At 37.7% G+C, this 19,821-nt stretch overlaps 1 protein-coding gene across 1 annotated transcript; it reads right to left on the bottom strand.

The window, feature by feature from the left end:
• Positions 1-6,173: 6,173 nt before the first annotated feature.
• Positions 6,174-17,886, bottom strand: LOC148364459 (bile acid-CoA:amino acid N-acyltransferase-like). The gene is made up of 11 exons (XM_088337354.1): positions 17,778-17,886; positions 15,725-15,931; positions 13,885-13,984; positions 12,544-12,734; positions 10,606-10,778; positions 8,862-8,978; positions 8,086-8,171; positions 7,890-7,983; positions 7,741-7,821; positions 7,534-7,669; positions 6,174-6,274 (listed from the first exon to the last, which is right to left on the bottom strand). The coding sequence occupies exons 1-11, from the start codon at positions 17,884-17,886 to the stop codon at positions 6,174-6,176; spliced, it is 1,395 nt and encodes a 464-aa protein (XP_088193480.1).
• Between the last annotated feature and the right edge of the window lie 1,935 nt (positions 17,887-19,821).

Here is a 19,821-nt window from a genome sequence, read left to right as displayed (position 1 = left end):
CTTTTTCACTAAATCCAGTCACTGAATCAGTTTAACCATTATCTGTCTGAATTGTTTACCCTGATTTGAGTGATTGAGTGTTTTCTCTTTTGTAGATTGATCATAATCGGAAAAAAAATGTATGCACTTTTTAATTGCATTTTCTTTTGATTTTCAATGTGTTATCTTGCTGCTGGTCATTCCCCTTGAGGCAGATGACCAGGATAGATTGTTAAATTAGCAATTTGTTATGATTCACTCTTTGTTTTGCCTTTTGTAAAAATCCTAACCTATGTATTATCTTTTCAGTAAGTAAATTTGTTCAAAATAACATTATTTTGCACACAAAACAGGTAATTCACGCTCAAAGTGAATGATTTTGACAAAAATGAAAAATACCATCCAAAAATGTTCTCAATTTGGGGGATAATCTAATGGTGAATGGTTATATTAATTGATTTTTCCTAATAAATTATACAAACATTATAATTTTGTTATATTACAACATTTCTTTTGTGTAATATTTTTTTCTATCTGTCCAAACTTCGTAATTTGAATCTCAAAAAACAGTTCTATGGAGAGCTTATTCAGAAGACAATTTTTCATCAATTACAGACATAACTAGATTTTAACTTTTATTTTACTGAATGTCTCAAAATTTCCCCCCTGAGTTAAAACCTAAGTTCACTATTTATGAATACAAGTGAAATAAGACAGCATTTATAAATTTGAAAGATTAATTAAACAATCTTCCTCAGTACATTTACACTTTGTATTAACAAGACTCTATATAACTTCAAGCAGACATATTCTTGGATGTTGTTGTCAAAATTCCAAACCCTCACACTATCTAAACATCAAAAATCTCAAAAGATCTAAAAAATCTCTAAAAATGCCAAATCGAACTTATTGTCAAAACTTTCCTAATTGTATTTTCTTCTCTCTGTAATCATAATCAATCTTTTGTTATTGATTCAATATAGAGCAATACATACTTGTCACTTATGAATTGAGTGTATTTATTTTGATTATTCATTATCTTTTATTCCGCACAACAATCTTTGTTTCTACGCATTGGTCTTTGTTCTATGCAGCCCTTCGAGATCCCTTGTGATTAAGGCTATACAAATCAACATGATCTAGTCAGACTATTAATACGTTTCTTTTTTCCTTTGTTTAAAGGAAACATTTCATTCATTGACTGAAATAGCTTCAACTACGTTATTAATGATTTCTAATCTCGAATTTTCTTTTCTGTGTTAGTTTGTCATCATTTTCAAATTTCTTTCAAAATTTTGATTATTTGAAATAGTTCTAATGACCTGCATCATTTATTGAGAGTAATGTATTATTGAATACGAGAACAACTGAGGAAATAATCTTTTTATGTATTACGCCTCTTTTGAATTTGTCCATTTACGAACGAGAAGATGGACACTGAAATTATGGACGGTTTCCAGTCATCTTCATTGTTTTAATCGTCCTTGCTTTATTAAGAGCAAAACTACACGTCTTAAAATTATTAACCTTTGCTATTTGCATTTTCAACGAAAAATGATTAGTTGTTTACTCAAATATTCTTTCTTTTAAAACTATTCTGTATTATTATATTGTATTATACACTCAGTGTTTTCAATTTCCCATTTACCTGTCCTAGACGCATCATTTATGCTGGGGACGCAACTTTTTTTCCCTTTAAATTGTCATTATAATTTAGTTTACTCTTTAACAAAGATTTAACACATTACAAGCCTTATCGTTATTTTGGTTTTGCTGTATGAGTTTTTATTTTTTTGCACGCCGATCTTAGCTAATGAGATCTCGTCGCTTCGAGATTACGTCATTGTTGTTGGTAATTCTTGTCGAGCGAAGGTCAGTCTTTTTTATTAGACAAACGGCTTTTTTCCTTGTTCAATTCATCAAAGAGAGCTTGCTTTTAAACGGCTCATTTGCTTTGATGATTGATATCACGAATTATGATGTACTAAGATGTTAAAGAAAAGTACAGTAAGTAGAAAAATGAAAAAAGACAAGCCTGTTATCCGCAATTACCATCAACAAATGCAGAAAATAAATTAATGATTTGATGATCAAAACTGAATGAATATGCAGATATCTACTATATGTGTCACCGATTCATAACTTCGATCTTTGTATCACCAAATTTTAGGGGTTCTTAGATCTCTGCCAAGATCTATAAATCTTTTAGCAAGCTAGTACACGGAATTAAAAATTCCTATCATATTATCATCATTGATAGTTCAGTTGTTTCATATATATATATATATATATATATATATATATATATATATATATATATATATATATATATATATATATATATATATATATATATATATATATATATATATATATATATATATATGTGTGTGTGTGTGTGCAGCACGGTGGCGCAGTGGCCAGCACCTGTGCGGCATTACTAAGGACCTGGGAACAGGTGTGTGTGTTCACAACCAGCCACTGGCTCCTATTCGAAATCTGCATGCTCTCATTGTTTATGTTAGTTTCCTCCGGCTATCCGGTTTACTTACCTCTTTCAAAAACATGCATTTCAGGTGGGCTGGTTGGTCCAAATTGTCCCTATGTGTGAATGAGCTAGTGAATTGTCTATCTTTGTGTGCCCTGCCATTGGCTTGCAACCAGTTCAGGGTGTCCTCCAATCGCTGCTCGATGATTGCTGCGATGGACTCCAGCATTTTTTGCTACCCCACTGAGGACAAGCGGTGTAGCTGATGAGATTTACCTATCAAGGTTATGGTTCATACTGCCCGTATATGAACACAAAACAATTTCTGCATCACACCTGTAACGCCCTTATTGTTGACATATTCCTTTCATATCATCACAATTGGTTTTACACTTACCATTGCTCATCCCATGTAAGATCTTCATCATGGTTATTAATGCTACTTTTTCCTCACCGTTCTTCCATTCTCTCCTCAGCGGGTTGTTGAGTCCAAATGAGACAAGAACCAAAATTCTAAAACTCAAAAAACATCATTAGAGCAACGCTTTTGCTGTAAAATCAAACTTTACCTTAGTTCCTTCGTAGTGTTTTCACGATAGTTCCCTAATAATTTTTCTTTAGTCTATAATATTTCCCATTATGGCAACAAAATAGTGTTGTGTTCGATAGTATGTCTATGTTCATTTGCCTTCATTTAGATTTTCATCTTTTAAATAATTTCCGTTAATTTTTATAGCTTATCTATAAAAATACTGTCACGTGTTTTGCACAATGCCGACAACTTTTTTTTACACTACGATGACTAGTCACCAAATGCATATTACACAAACCTCAACTGTTTGTAACATCTTACATGCAAATATTTTTGTGTAAATATTGTATCAATTATATTTATAACCTTATCTTCTCCTTAAATTAGTGTCCACTTACTTCCTGCGCCATCATTTTCACCTCTTTTTTTATTATTCACGGCCTGCTCGATCAACTGCATGACCCCAGGTGTCACGTGTGAATCCTCCCCTTCTACATCTAAAACCATTATTCAACCCAGAAAAATACTCCCTTTTTCTTCTTCTCTTATCATGTACTCCCTTTTAATCAATCACTGCAGAAGGCCGTGCTATGACCTATGATCCTCCTTCATTTTTCGGGGATCTGCCAAAAATGTACCTTCCCTTTCCTTCTTGATTTACTCACTCTTGATCCCGTGAATTAACTGCGCCTGCAACCTTGCACAATGACCATTAATCTCAGACCATACGTCCGTCATTCTCCAATCCACCCGTGCGTGTTCCAACAACTCTTTACACAGAACAATTTCTTTTTTTCTTTTTAGTTAAATGGCCATGTAGACATTATTTTTTATCCATGCAGGTATATTTTCAAATTCTCATGATATGTCTCAAGACAATAATCTGCTATTTTTAAATTCCTATGATCATACCTACTCAGGGTCAATCAGTTTCTAGTTATCTTCTGAAAACTCTCCTTTTTATGATACACCAATGTATTTCCACAAAGGTAATGCCATAAATAGCAAATGGTTTGCATCTATACAACGCCTTTCAAGTCAATGAAGATCTTCAACAGCACTCTATAATGTGCTCCACTCTCACCCATTTACTTAGTCATCTAGATTTAACAGTTTAATGTTGAAAAAGTAAGGTTATTTGTCCCAATCTATTGTATTGAGGTTAGTCTCACTTAATTTTCAACAAATTATCTCTTAATATTTAATTAATTTTCCCCTTTATGTTTCTCTTTCTTTTTTGTTTTTTCCTTTAAACCATTAAATCTACTATTTTAGCTTCATCTATTTAATGTGAAAATGGCATGTATTGGTCTACAAGTTATCTTACTCATTTGAATTCCACTCAATCAATTTTTTTCCATTTTCATTAGGAAAAAAAAAGTATTTATAAACAATTTTTTCAATTTTTTTTTGTGTATAAAAATGCCCTTATCTCAAATTAATCCATTCCAATTCACTCAATTAGATTTTTCTTAGTCTTCCCAGTCTTTTTTTTTTACCAATTTTTTGAACTGAAAACGGGAATATTTTATCTTTTTCGGAATTATTCTGGCACTATTTTGATTTAACGCATCTAAAATAGCTCATTTATATTTTTCCCAAATTTCTCACTCTTATCCACACAGAGGCTCGATTGCGGTTGGATCTTCCCTATAAATGACTCTCCAGTATTCACATTGGAGTTCATCGAATATTTATTATTATAGTTATTTTTTTTTTTTAAATATAAAATACAATTGCCCAGAGACAACTTTATATTTCATTCGCTCTTTCTCTGAAATACAAGACAAAGAGAATCTGTTCTTTACAATTGGTTATTTTATTAATCATCATTATGAGAGCCACGGAGACCAAGCTGTTACGAATCTCCTCCTCGCTCGCTCTGAAGACGTCTCCTAACCCTCCCTTCTAATAATAAGGTTCCTCAGAGAAAAACAACTTGGGTTATGGCATACACAGGTCAGGGTGCACCCACTCGGATGTGAAACAGACAGAAACAAAAAACAACTCATGGCCTTGAAGAAGAGCTTAGGCTGAAAACTATACAAAAAGGGTTGAGAACACTTATTACATATTTGTGTCAACTGTAGGATAAATATATGTATATAACTCCAACAGCTACTAACGGTAAGACACATCTTTTGTGCTCCACAAAAGAAGTTCATTTTAAACATTATAACCACAGCTGACAAATCTCTCAACATGCACAGTAATGTGATTGATGTTTTCAAGCTGTTAAGATTTATTTTCGTTTTGTTTCTGTTTTAATAAAATGTCAATTCCCCTTGTAGGGATCAAAGAGATCAAAGCCAGCGGAAAAGCTAATGTTGTGACTCATTTCTGCAGAAACTGTAATAAAAACCTCATCATCCAGTCCATGGTGAATGTGGACCTTTGGTGGGACAGATACACCTCGGTTACACAAGGTTTTATATATATATATATATATATATATATATATATATATATATATATATATATATATATATATATATATATATATATATATATATATATATATATATATATCTATATATCTATATATATATATATATATATATATATATATATATATATATCTATATATATATATATATATATATATATATATATATATATATATATATATATATATATATATATATATATATATATATATATATATATATATATATATATATATATATATATATATATATATATATATATATATATATATATATATATATATATATATATATATACATCCCAGCCCTGCACTACACATTATAGCAACAGCTAGTGCTCTAATAATACACACTGACCCTTTAAAATGCAATATATGCACTAACCAGCTGCAATATTGATAACCAACTGCGTTAAATAATGTCAAGTGAAAAATCCGTCATAAATTCTGGTTGAAAAAGAAAAAAAAACAGTGCATTGGATTGATATGTTTATTGTGATTATAATCTCTCACGAAATAACAAAATCCCACAGTCAGTAACAATTGAAGCAAAAGAGTTGGCACAAAAATGTTTAGAAACGATAGAAAATGTCATTCAATAAATGATTTGATTATTTTTTTCCCCTTCATTTTTCATCACAGTGTGAAAGAATGGTTCATTAGTTAGAACAGCTCCCCCTTGAGGTGAATCTTCAACGTTTATGTCAAGGTCAAATGCAAAATATCAGTCACATGCTTAGATTTGTGTTCAAAAATTTTACGATTTTCCTCCAAGAATCTTCCTGGGCAGCAGCGTGGGCGGCAAGGTGACCGCCGGAAGTTATGAACACTAAAGAGTTAACACAAAACGACAAGATTCAGTCTGCAGTGCCTTGCGAAAATATTGACCCCTACACCAACACCTCCCCCCCAAAAAACATTTTGATATATATTGCCAGATTTCAGGCTTCAAACTTATGGACAAAAAGCTCAAAGTATTTTCGACAAATCAATCAATATAGAATTACTACAAAAATACTACGACAGTTTACTATGTTACAAAATACTACTGCATAATTATTTACTACAAAAATACTCCAAAAAGACAACTACAGTAATATTACAGAAATACTAAGAAATTTGAAAAAGATACTACCATGGAAATACTACAAAATGCTCTGCATTCAGGCACAAAAAAATCAATTTTTGTCTCATCTGACCAGAGCACCTTATTCTTTATTTGTGTCTCCCATGTGGTTTCTTGCAAACACCAAACAAGGCTTTAGCAGTATTCTTTAAAAATAATTTTTTTCTTGCCACCCTTCCATAACGGGCAGAATCATTTAGCGTATGACTAATAGTTGTCTTAGCACAGATTGGCCCACATCAGCTGTCTATGCCTGCTGGTCATCCCATGTGATCATGGGTCCCATGGTCGCTTCTGAGATTAGTTTTCTCTTTATGGGCTGAAAGTTTAGGGGGACAGCCAGGAATTGGTATGTTTTATGCTCTTTTCATTTTGATATTATTGTCCGCACAGTGCTTCGGGAGATATGTGAATGTTGCAACAACTTATTTTATCCCATTCCTGCTTTGAACTTTTCCACAACATTTTCCCGGGCCTTTCTAGTGTGGTCTTTGGTTTTTATAATGCTGTCTGTTCTCCTCTGAGCCCATCACAGAGCAGGTGCATTAAAACAGAGACTTAATGTCTTACCGTTGCACTCTGTCATTGTTAGTCCTTTTAGGTCATCATTGTAACATTCAGGAGTCATCAGGAAACACCCGAAGTCAGATGGTTGGGAAGAGATATTTTTGCAATATACACTTTTCAGTTTGATTGACGTAAGTACGATGTAAAATATTGAAAATTTGGTTCAACTCATAATTGCGTCTCACTAATTGGTGATTCTTAGAAAGTATTTTCAGTTTTTTATCATTGAATTCAAAGGCTGAAAAGTGGCAATATGACAAAAGGTTTTTTTTTTTTTTTGGGGGGGGGGGGGGGGGTAATAAATTAGCTAGGCACTGTGAACCGTTTACAGACATTTGTGACATTGCACACGAGGGTTCGATTTGAGAGATTCAGATAATTTAACCAGATCTTACCATTTTTTGATTTGGCTTTCCACACATACACACTCAGATAGGGTATGTAAGGTTGATCGATAATGTGACCAGTGCCCGGGTATGACAAACGGGTGAGCAGGTGAGATTTTCCAGCGGTTTTGAGTTCATCTTCAACCTGGACAGCACAGAAACTGGGCTGCATTAATTATTGGAGCAAACTAAACAGCAAAGCTTATATGTTCGTACCATGTTTAGGTTCTCCATGCTGTGAAAACATTGGTCATCTTCCCCACAGATGTACATCAACGGACAAGCCAGGTTCTCAAACTGCAAAGATGTTACACATCTTTTTCCGTTCTAGTCTTTGATACTCACCAATATGGTCTTCATGTCACCTTCAATTGCATTTCAGGGGAGAAGACTTTGGGCAAAGATATCCTCTTTAAACTATAATGGCCTGCCTCATTGCGAAGCCAAAGTGTATTTTCCCTAAAGGGTCAAACAAGAGAGGGCGGATACTTAGAAAAAAAAATAAATAAAAAACAGTCCAATATTCAGCCAACTAAACACCCAACAATAATTTTCGAATACCTTTCCAATGTATTGGCCACGGAAAATAGGTCTGCAAGCTCCTTGTTGCATCCAACTGGGCCATTGATGCAAACCAAACAGGATGGCTGCAGTTTTGGTATAATACACAAAAAAACAGTTGACAACGTCCAACGAAGAAGAAATTTCAAGGAGGATTTCTATTTATCCGTTTGCATTAACGTGTGTTTTATATTAAGTAGTTTACATGGCTGAATTCTTTGCATTGTCCTTGATGTAACTAAGCCATTTTTGCATACATTCAACGAAATTGAAGAAGGCCATGGGGGATTGGTGAGTTACGCCGGCTTTATAGTTTTTGGGTATCTTGTTTTAAACTATATTGCAATGTTTCTTTGATGAGTATATTTTGAAATGGTCATCAGATCTTGAATCCCAAGAGTTTCAGCCTTCCAATGATATATGGCATATTTCAGTGACTGGTGACATCGTAGGATAATTGTTTTATTAAAAGTCCGGCTGCCCACCGGCAGGCAGTCAGAACTTGGGGTTCGTTAGGGTACCGCAAATGATTAAAACTCTGATATTCCGTTTTTCTTTACGAAATACTTGTGTTTAAATGTGGAGACATGCGGCTTATAGCCAGGTGCGGCTTATGTTTGTACAAAATGTTTTGTCCTTTAAAAGTGTCAAGTGTGCGACTTATAATCAGGTGCGCTGTATAGACTAAATTTTAAGGTACTGATGATGGAGCATCTACCATGCCACATAAGGCAAGATAGCATCATGTTGTTACTGTACATATTTTTCTGACATACATTTACATCAGACTGAAAGGCCAGTTGGAGGGCTAGGTAGACTCCAAAAGAGAAACCGATGATACCAATCCTGTCGCCATGGATCTGAGGATGATCCCTGAGGAGGTTGTATGCTTTCTGAAATGGAGATGAAAATACAAAGTATGAACGAATAGATTGACGGTCAGGTGTTGGATGTATGGATAGATGGACAGCCCGACTGATAAATAGATGGATGGTTGGCTGGATGGATGGGTGAATGGACATACGGATGGATGGATGAAAAGGTCGATGGACTATGTTAGGACAAATTGGTGGATTTTAATTCATACTGACAATGTACTCTTCACTAAGTCCACTATGGGCCAGGATCTAATTCAGACTGTTGAACAGCCGTATTCCAATGCCAACAGTGCAGTACTGATGGTACCATTGGAGAGTGCTTTCAAACTACAGTCGGTATGAGACAAGGCTTCATTCTCTCTCCAACTTTATCCAACATCTTCCTGAAGAGGATCATGACGGAAGCCTTGGACCAACATTAAAGTGCAGTCAGCATTAGGGGACACAACGCCCCTAAGCCCACTTTTGCTGATAATATTTCTAGATTGGGAGAAGAAGAACAGAAAATCGGTGATCTGGTCAATCGCCAAGTCTAGCCCTTAATCAAAATGAGTCTCAAAGGGCTGTTCTAGTAATATTCTTCACATGTGTTTGAAAGGACAGATCAGGGTCAAATATGACACCTACATTTTTAACGGAGTCACTCTGGGTTATCTTACATTTGTTAATGTTCAGAGCAGTTTTAGAACAAATCATATTATTTAGAATTAGATGGACTAATAACTAACATTTCGGTCTTTTCAGAGTTAAGGCGCAAGAAGTTGAGTGACATCCACTCTTTTATCACAGTGAAACAGGCTTCCAAATTTCCACTACTTAGTATGGTAGATTCGCACATCGGAAGGTATAGTTGAGTGTCATCTGCGTAGGAATGAAAACTGATATTATACTTGCGAATAATATCACCTAATGGAAGCATCTAAATGCTGAAAAGAAGGGGGCCAAGGACTGAACCCTGCAGGTAACAGATGTCATTGCACCATATTTATAACAGTGCGTCCTATCTGGGAGATAGAATATGAACCATAAGAGGACGGTTCCTGAGAAACAAATACATATTTCCAACCGCCAAACTTAAACATTTTGCAGCTGTCATATCAAAAGTGGGGTCAGAACCGGAAATCATGGCCAGGATAGCTCAAAATCATATTCGCACTCCCTAGTCTTAAGCCCATTTGCGGAGACAAGAACATAGCTGTGAAATCAAAGATTAGACTCATGCACACACTGGTTACTTCCACCTTCCTGTGCGCGTTTGAAAAATGAACTCATACAGCAGAGCTGGAAAAGAAAATCCAGGCATTGGAAAAGAGATGCTACGGGTAACTTCGAGGCATCAGCCCATTTGACAAATGAAACGGTGCGCAACACCATCGGAGGGCTCATTGCACCCTACGAAGAACTGTTGTCAACTGTGTGCAGGTGGAAACTTCAGTGGACCATCAGGACTGGCCAAGATAATTCTCTAGGGCACAGTCCAAGATGGCAGGAGGAAAGGAAGACCGAAAAAGAACTGGGCTGACAACATCAAGGAATGGACTGGTGCAAACTTTGCCACGACCAAAAAAATGTATTCTTATTCATTGACCTCTAACTGCCAAATATATACATTGATCAGTATGTTCCAAGGAGGTCATCTTGCCTTCATGTATGGACCCAAAGCGCTCACATCACGTTTCAGGGTCAGATCTTTGTGGTCCCTGTAGACCACACTAAAGCTTGCAATGCCCCTGGAAGCAAGTGAGGCTGCACGCTGCTCCTTTAGTCCTCTGTTCATTCCCCATATTTCCAACGTGGCTGGGAACGTACCCTGGCCTGTTGAGCAAATGAAATAAAAATCTGAGAAACGACACTTACAAAATAAGTCTAAAATTTAAGTATGTTCCCAGAAAAAATGTCATACATTCTGGATTCATTACACATCAATTAAACTATTTCAAGCCTTTTATTATTTGAATATTGCTGATTTTGGCTTACAGCTGAAAAAAACTCAAAAATCCTATCTCAAAATATTAGAATACTTCCTCAGACCAAGTCAAAAAATAATTTTATAACAGCAAAACTAAATCAAACATTTGAAAATGTCCATTGATGCACTCAGTACTTGGTTGGGAATCCTTTTGCAGGGATTACTGCATCAATCCGGCGTGGCATGGAGGCAATCAGCCTGTGGCATTGCTGAGGTGTTATTGATGCCCAGGATGCTTCGATAGCGGCCTTCAGCTCATTTGCATTTGTAGGTCTGGTGTGTTTCATCTTCTTCTTAACTATACCCCACAAATTCTCGATGGGGTTCAGGTCAGGGGAATTAGCAGGCCAATCAAGGACAGTGATGCCATGGTCAGTGCACCAGTTACTGGTGGTTTTGGCACTGTGGGCAGGTGCCAGATCATGCTGGAAAATGAAATCCTCATCTCCATAGAGCTTTTCAGCAGATGGAAGCATGTAGTGCTCTAAAATCTCTTGGTACACAGTTGCATTTACTCTGGACTTGATGAAACACAGTGGACCAACACCAGCAGCTGACATGGCTCCCCAAACCATTGCTGACTGTGGGAACTTCACACTGGATTTCAAGCAACTTGGATTTTGCTCCTCTCCAGCCTTTCTCCAGACTCTGGCGCCTTGACTTCCAAATGAAATGCAAAACTTGCTTTCGTCTGAAAAGAGGACTTTGGACCACTCTGCAACTGTCCAGTGCTTCTTCTCCATAGCCCAAGTCAGACGCTTCTTCCGTTGTCTTGAGTTCAGAAGTGGCTTGACCATGGGAATACGGCAGTTGTAGCCCATTTCCCGGACACGTCTGTGAACTGTGGCTTTTGATGCCTGGACTCCAGCTTCAGCCCACTGTCTTTGAAGCTCCCCCAAATTCTGGAAGCGGCTCTTCTTCAAAATTTTGTTAAGGCTGCGGTCATCTCGGTTGTGCCGCGTTTCCGGCCATATTTTTCCCTTCCAACAGACTTTTTGCGGATATACTTTGAAACTGCACTCTGTGAACAGCCAGCTCTTTGAGAAATTTCTTTTTGTGTCTTACCCTCCTGATGGAGGGTATCAATGATGGTCCTCTGGACAGCAGTCAGATCAGCAGTCTTCCCCATACTTGTGATTTAGTTTACTGAACCAAGCTGAGTGTTTTTAAGGCTCAAGAAAAGGTGTTTCGAGTTATTTTGATGATTCAGGTGATTAGTTGAATAGCCTACTTGTATACTTTTTCATGATATTCTACTATTTTGAGATAGGATTTTTGAGTTTTCTTAAGCTGGAAGCCAAATTCAGCAATATTAAAATAATAAAATGCTTGAAATAGTTCAGTTGATGTGTAATGAATCCAGAATGTATGACATTTTTGTTTTTTTAATTGCATTACAGAAAATAAAGAACTTTATCACAATATTCTAATTTTCTGAGACAGTCCATTATAAATATATATATATATATATATATATATATATATATATATATATATATATATATATATATATATGTATATATATATATATATATATTTACTTAGTATCGACAATATCAATATATGGATGAGTACTACCACCCTTACTAAAAACTTAGGAATTTAGCTCACCGGGTGGTAAGAATAGCGTTCCCACAACTCCGTTTTGGCGAATGTCTATACGTTGAACGCCCGGTGCCGTGTACCAGCGCTCGGTAGTCGTAACTGCCAGCTCAGCACTTTCTCGCTCTCTCGGAGAAACGTGACCATCCAGCAAGGAAACGTCCACGGTGAGAGGAGTCTCGACGTTCTTCTTCAGAAACCTTTGCAAGAAACAATCACATCCTTTTCTACCAATCCATGGCAACAATGGTATTTATAGTCCAAAATGGAAGACTTTGGTGGAGGAATCGAGTGTGAAAGAAATTCCAGTACACGAGCAGTCCCAGAGGCTAATGGTCCTTTAGAGACCACTTGAGTCTACTTGACGTTCGTGACTGCTCACTGCCTGCATCAGCTCCTTTGAGTTTGTGCATGCAAACTTCAGGTTCAGGTAGGCCTTAACATCCAGGAGTCATAGGGGGCACCACTTCATGTGGTGTGTCTTGGGCAAGTACGGCCCTGCGGTACAAGTCATTCTCCTGAATCTTTTTTTTTTTGGTAGGGGTTTGAGCCCACAGACGGAACAGAAAGTAGTACTGGTCTCCATGGTCACCAGTAGTAGGAGATGCTTCCTTATCTGACTCAGATACAGCACATTTATCATCTGGTGGCCGTTGTTTTTTTTTTTAGGGTGGAAAGCGTCATCCTGCTTTTCAGAGATGAGCCGAACTTCAACATTGACAGTCAGCAGCATCTGATAATACTGTTACTAGAAACTAAATCAGTGGGGGAAAACTATTTTGTTCCAAGATTTTTTAGTTTCACTTTGTACAATACGCATTGCATCATTTTTTACTTTTGTACTTTTGTTGAAAAACAAACTTTGTGGCAATAACGTAACATCCTTTGCTCAAAGGCTCTCGCGTTTTGTGTAATTTTTGTATCTGTATAGTCAAATTATTTACAGTATATATTTAAATTGATATTTAACTAAATCGCCGTCTTCTACCCCTCCGCATCCACTCACTAACAAGTCACGTCATCCCAATTCCTACAGGCCAAAGAAGCAAGTCTCTGTGTCTCGGTCCTTACTATACAAAAAGCTATGATTTTTAAGTGAATGCAAACCAAATGCTCTCTCCTGCCACTAATAGGCAGTGTTGAGTTCGTATAGTTTAGTGAGTTGGTTCAGGTGCAAAACTGCATTCACTCATCTGTTGAATTAAACCAGGTAAGGTACGGAGAACATGTATGGGTTGACAAGTATGCGATTTCCGTCACTCTCCCTTGCAAACTTGCATGAGCGATTAAAGCATCCCTGAAACAAATTCAACTCGTATGAAGAGATACCAATGTATTTAGTTTACATGCCTTATTCCACGCTTGTCCACAGCAGCGATTTGCATGGCCCAGAAGAGACCCATGGGCTCGCAACCCAAATATGAACCACCCACCGAATGATCCCTGCTCACTGCGGAAGGTACAAGAGAGAAGGAAAGACAAAGATGTTACAAGTATAATGGACAAATGTGTTCTCGAGTGTGGGCAAACTACACTTTTTTAAAATTCGGCTGTTAAACAATAATGGTAAAAATATGATCATGACATTGATACAGTAATTCCTCGTAGAATCCGCAAAGTAGAAAAATGTATTTATCAAATGTTCTATTATATATTGGAACCAAAGATCAAACCCCGTTTCCAGGCTCAAACATTTGTTTAAGAATGGGAATACGTGCGTCGTGTCCAGCATGGTCGCCGTGGCGACCGGCTGGCCCCGCCCCCCTGGGCACGGGCTGTAGTAGATCAGCTAATTTGCGTGTGTGCTGCTTAAGGGTGAGTTGTGGGTATTGCGGGTGATGGTTCATTTACATTTTCTGTTCTGTTTTGCTCTGTCCTGTTTTGTTTGAGTCGGTGGAAACCTGCGTTTGCACGTTTTGAGTAAAAGCTTGTTTTGTTAGTATTCCTAGTCTAAGTTCCTGTTTGCCTGTAAGCCTGCTTTTGTTTTGTTTTGTCCCTGAGAGTTGGACGACTTTTAATTTGCTAAATAAAAGTTCTGGTCGTCAACGTAAATGAGTTCTCCCTTCCCTTCCTCCTGCCTCCGTTCTGGTCCGGTCTCTTGACAACGTGAAGGGAATGGTGTATATTCCCCCCTTCTCCTGCTAACATAGAAAATTCCAGAAAGTATTCTATACAACCATTAGAGACAGTTTCCCAAAATATGCTTTGAAGTGATTGGCAGGAGCTGTATTACCAACATCACGTACGCAGTGTCTCAGTCAGTGCTCATTTTGAACGTTTGTGAAATCGTTCATATAATCCACAAGCCTTTGAATTTCTCATTCAGATTTGGAAGAATACATTTTATGATCTTCAACATTAATACCATTTAATTCAATGTACCCAAAATATATACTTTCTGTGATACGTACATCTCAAAGTGTCACAGACCAGAAACGGACACAGGAGCCAATGGCACTCTTTTTTCTCAGTTTTTATTAACAAAGAGGGAGAGCAGGGCTTGCTTCCACGATCCGATGGTTTTCGGACAAGAGGAGCAGGAGAAGCGGAATGGGCACTTCCGTGTCTAGCGAGGAGGGTTGAAAACAGGCGGGACTGGAGAGCATGGGCGGTGTCCATTTCTGAAACAAGGTCGGCAACAGGAGGCAGGCAGGTAACGGGGCAAAATAGATCGGATAACAGGCAGGCAGAACGGGGCAGAGTCAGGTCCGGAAACAGGTTGGCAACGCGGATTATGCAGAGAAAAGCAGGGCAGGAACAGAATCTGATGTAAGAGCTTACTGAGCTGGGGGCAACGGTTCGCATAACGATCTGACATCGACCTCGTGGAAGGAGTACATCAGCCAATCAGCGTTCCGGGCAGTTGGCGCCAAGCAAGCAGTCGCAGGTGCTCTGAATCGGCAATTATGACACAAAGAATACCAATGTTTTTGAAACACTCTGCATAATAGAGTATTTAAGAAATAAATAGATATATCAATGAACAAATAAATACATGAATAAATACATAAATCAATAAATAAAGGCTTCTACTTTGCGGGTTTTGTCTGGCGCGTGACATTTTTTTAACGCAACCCCTGTGAAAAACGAGGTATTACTGTAATGGGATTCGTAAAAAGATCATAATAGAAACCAGTGCAAACGAATGCAATGTACAGTTAATTAACAATGCACATTCGGCGTGACTCACAGTCGACAGTGCCGTCTTCCCTTGCGTTGTAATGGCCAAACGCTTCCCACATATTACCATCCTCACTCTTCATTTTTGCACACAAAGTAACTGGATGGTGCGGGGACAGCAAGCTTGCTTTTACGTTGACCGGTTCGTCCATCATGCTGCGGGCTGGAGCAGCTGTCAGAACTGGAGCTGGACTGAAAACGGTCCTAAATGACATGCCTGATCGGGAAAAATATGTCATGTTAAAAGTTATTCCTCCCCACAATTATGCAAATACGTTGCATGATATTCCACCCGCCGGAAAGATCAAAAAATTTTGTCTCTAAGGTAACCCATCCGTCTTGTTTCTTGTGGAGCTGTGACGTCATTGAAGGAACACAACAATTTCAAAATGGCGAATCCTGGTAACACCACATGTGAGGCAGATGACTTCACAGCTCAAGAAGTCAAAGACAAGACAGGCTGTCTTCAAAATGCATTGTTTTGGAAAATAATTTACGCAAAAAACATTGACTGTTTCCATACATTTTGCACGTTTTAAAATATGGGAATACCGCAAAAGAATAATTACTCTTTAAGTATTTTCTTGGCAAATGCCTAAACAAAAAAGCCATTAAGCCTTTCTCTTTATCTGCACAACAATTTTCAGCAACCGAAGTACGCTTGGAACGCCATTTGCCCGACAAAAAAGGAAAATAAATTGAACAGTGATTCATGGTGACGTGTGATTTGCGAATAAAATAAACCAAAAGAGCCGGATCCCCGTCAAAGGGTAGCCAGAACCCTTCAAAAGGCTCTCTGTCTCTCTTTCTCCCTCTCTCCTTCTCTCTTTCACCCTCTCTATTCCTCTCTCTTCCCCTCTCTATTTGTCTTAACTCATTCTCTTTCTCTTTTTCTCTCTCTTGCTTTTTCTCTCTCTCTCTCTCTCTCTCTCTCTCTCTCTCTCTCTCTCTCTCTTTCTCTCTCTCTCTCTTTCTCTCTGTCTCTCTCTCTCTCTCTTTTTTTTCTCTTCCTTTACCCCGTTACCTCCCTCCTCCTCTCTTATTCTCTCCCATTCCCTCTCTCTTGTTTTCTCTCCTCTCTTTCTCTTTTTCTTTCCCTCTCTCTGTTATTTCGCTCTTGTTCTCCCTGGCTTGTACTTGCTTCACCTCTCCCCTCTCGCTTCCCCTTCTCTTTTTCTACCTCTTTCTCTCTCGCCATCTCTCTACCTGTCATTCATACCCCTCTCTCTCCCGCTCTCATTTTTTTGAAGGTGGTTGTGATTCTGATATCTCTGTGGTTGTTTTGTATAAAGAGTCTAAAAAAAACTCTATGTTTAAACATTAAAGGCTATTAGGACATAGTAACATAATGCATCAAAATAATTTATTTGGTCTGTTATGTTTCATTATTTTTGGTAATATATCAATAAAAACAAAAATATCTGAAAAACCGTTTGGGAGCCGAAAGAATCGGCTCTTTTTAGTGAGCTGAGCTGAAAGAACAGGTTCTTCTTCTAAAAAACAACATTAAATATTTGCATTTGTGCCCTCTACTTAAAGTTTTAACTTTTCTAAGTGTTTAAAAAAGGATAAATAACTCAAAAAGATTTCATTCAGTCATTCAGCTGTTGCGCGATAACCTTTTCAAGTAGTTTAGAAAGAAACGGTAGGTTTTATACAGGTCTAAAATTACATAGACTTTCCAGAACAAGGTTGGCGTTGCTTAAGCGTATCTTTGAGATAAATCGTGTTAATATAGCATATCTCATATCTCATAGCTCATATCTCATATCTCATAGCAAATCTCTTTTAAGTCTTTTCATGAAAGAAGAACATTTAATAATGAGCTGAACAGGTAGAGCCATATGAGAAAACCTTTCGTGTAAGCACTGCTACTATGTCACACAGGTATTTGGGTTATTTTTATCTGCAGCAGTAAATGGTTAATGTGCAAAACGCCACGGCATGTTACTAAAGTACCCTGAATGCAGCAATGCTAATGGTAAACTCAGAGAAAATCAACTCTACAACTATTTTAACGAAAGATATCAAGACCATCATTTCGACAGTATGTTTTTTCTTACCAATTTTACTATGCAACCAGCTGTTTTTTCTTTGCAAGCCAACATGTGAAGTCAGCTGGTTTCCAATGAAATGCCGATTTATTGCCATCCTCACCCAAGTTCCGGTCATCATTCTGGAAATTAACCGGTGATGAATCAACCAAAAATTTTCTTTGGAAAGGCTCACCAAGCTTGGATTTGCAGGTTACTTGATATGACTTTTAGGTTTGCTTTAGAGATTAGTGAAATTTCCTTTAAGATCCGATCCATTGTGTTGACGTCAATTAAGAAGGTGTGTTCAAGTGCAATTCAAGCTTACAGGCTTCGATATGTCAGTCACAGTTGGGTTTAAACAGGTTAGATATATTGTCATTAAAATAAAATTATCAAAGGTTTGCAGCTTGTCCAAAATGCTGCAGCGAGGGTTTTGACTAGGACAAAAACGTTTGATCACATTCCTCCAATTTTGGCTAACCTGCACTGGGCTCTGTGTCAGTTCAAGATGTGATTATTAAGGTTATGTTGCTAACATACAGAAGTTTGTATGAACTGGCATCCTCTTATCATTCTGTTCCGCTCGGAAAATGCTGGTCTACTAGTGACTCAAAGAGCCAAGAAGAAGTCTGCAAGTTCAAGAGCATTCTCCATCCAGCCCCCTTGCTGCGGAATGCTCTGACCTCAGACATACATTCTGCAACCAAAGAAGATGTCTTTTAATCTAGGCTCAAAACAAACACATACTCTATGGTGACGTTGACCTCATACTCTTGTTTACTTGTCCTTGGGGGAGAAGGCTGAGCCTGGATAGAATAGAATAGAATAGAATGGAATAGAATAGAATAGAATAGAATAGAATAGAATAGAATAGAATAGAATAGAATGGAATAGAATAGAATAGAATAGAATAGAATAGAATAGAATAGAATAGAATAGAATAGAATAGAATTAGACCACTTTTGTACTGCAAGGCATGGTTTGTCATTAGTTTAAATGTTGGATTCTTATCAAATGTCATGACTATTTTTGGTTCTGTTGTTGTCGGCTTTGAAAAAGATTTGTTTAAAAAAGGAAAGGAGAGCCATACTACTTTATTTTTTAATAAGAAATGAATACCACTGTGTCTTTCATTTCAAATTCAATTTCTCATGTTTTTGTAATATTAAGCTTTGGGTCTTACAAATTCCATGTTTCAGCAGAACTAAAGTTTGTTTCCATGTGAAAAGCTTAAACATTACATATCAGTTGTTGTTAATTTTTCAATAATCAAGGTCTTTGGTTCGTGACTTTACTTCTCTTAATTTTCACCCACTCTGAATTTTCATCCAGAACCTGCTGCATTTCTCAAAATTTTGGGGCAGAAAGCTGTCAAAAGGACATTTTCTTATTACCCCATAATTAATGTTGATGATGACTGTGGATTGACTGTTGATGCCCTTGAAACATTGACTGCAGCCTGGTCATCCTGAAAGGGGGATTACTTAACTTTCCTAATGCTGAGGTTGTTAAGTTTATCCTTCCCCTTGTTTAGGTTTTGGGTGAGGGGATGTTAAAATGGTGGTCTGTGCAGTCCTTTCAGACTTTTATTTATTAAGTGTCAGGGAAGACCAGAACAGAGCAGGAGACCCCAGAGCGTTCGTACAATTCTTTATTTGGGGAAGAGTAAGGGTTAGCGGGAAACACGACGACCGTCGAACGTCAGCAGCAACGTCGTGAAGACAACTTCGGAAGACGTAGCCAATCGTAGCGTGGGACGGAAGTAGGTCGAGTTTACCAGGACTGGAGAGAAGATCGTAGCGTGGACGGAAGCAGGTCGAGTTTACCGGGACTGAAGAGAAGATCGTAGCGCGGGACGGAAGCAGGTCGGATCGGAGGCAGGCAGGCAGAATCAGGTAAACAAGAATGCACAGGTAATCAGGAGAGTCTTACGGGGTACAGGAGTAATCCTCCGACAAAGAGTTCTCCGCGTAACGCGTTTAAAAAGGGAGCATTAACCAATCAGGAAGCACATTCCAGCGCGCCACATGATTACCCCAGGTGGCTCCATTTGGGTAATCATGACATTAAG

Source organism: Urocampus carinirostris, chromosome 6 (assembly GCF_059441175.1).
Source record: "Urocampus carinirostris isolate Australia breed hairy pipefish chromosome 6, RoL_Ucar_1.0, whole genome shotgun sequence".
Lineage (NCBI taxonomy): Eukaryota > Metazoa > Chordata > Actinopteri > Syngnathiformes > Syngnathidae > Urocampus > Urocampus carinirostris.
The sequence above is the reverse complement of the archived record's forward strand: the minus strand, read 5'-3'. Positions and strand labels throughout refer to the sequence as shown.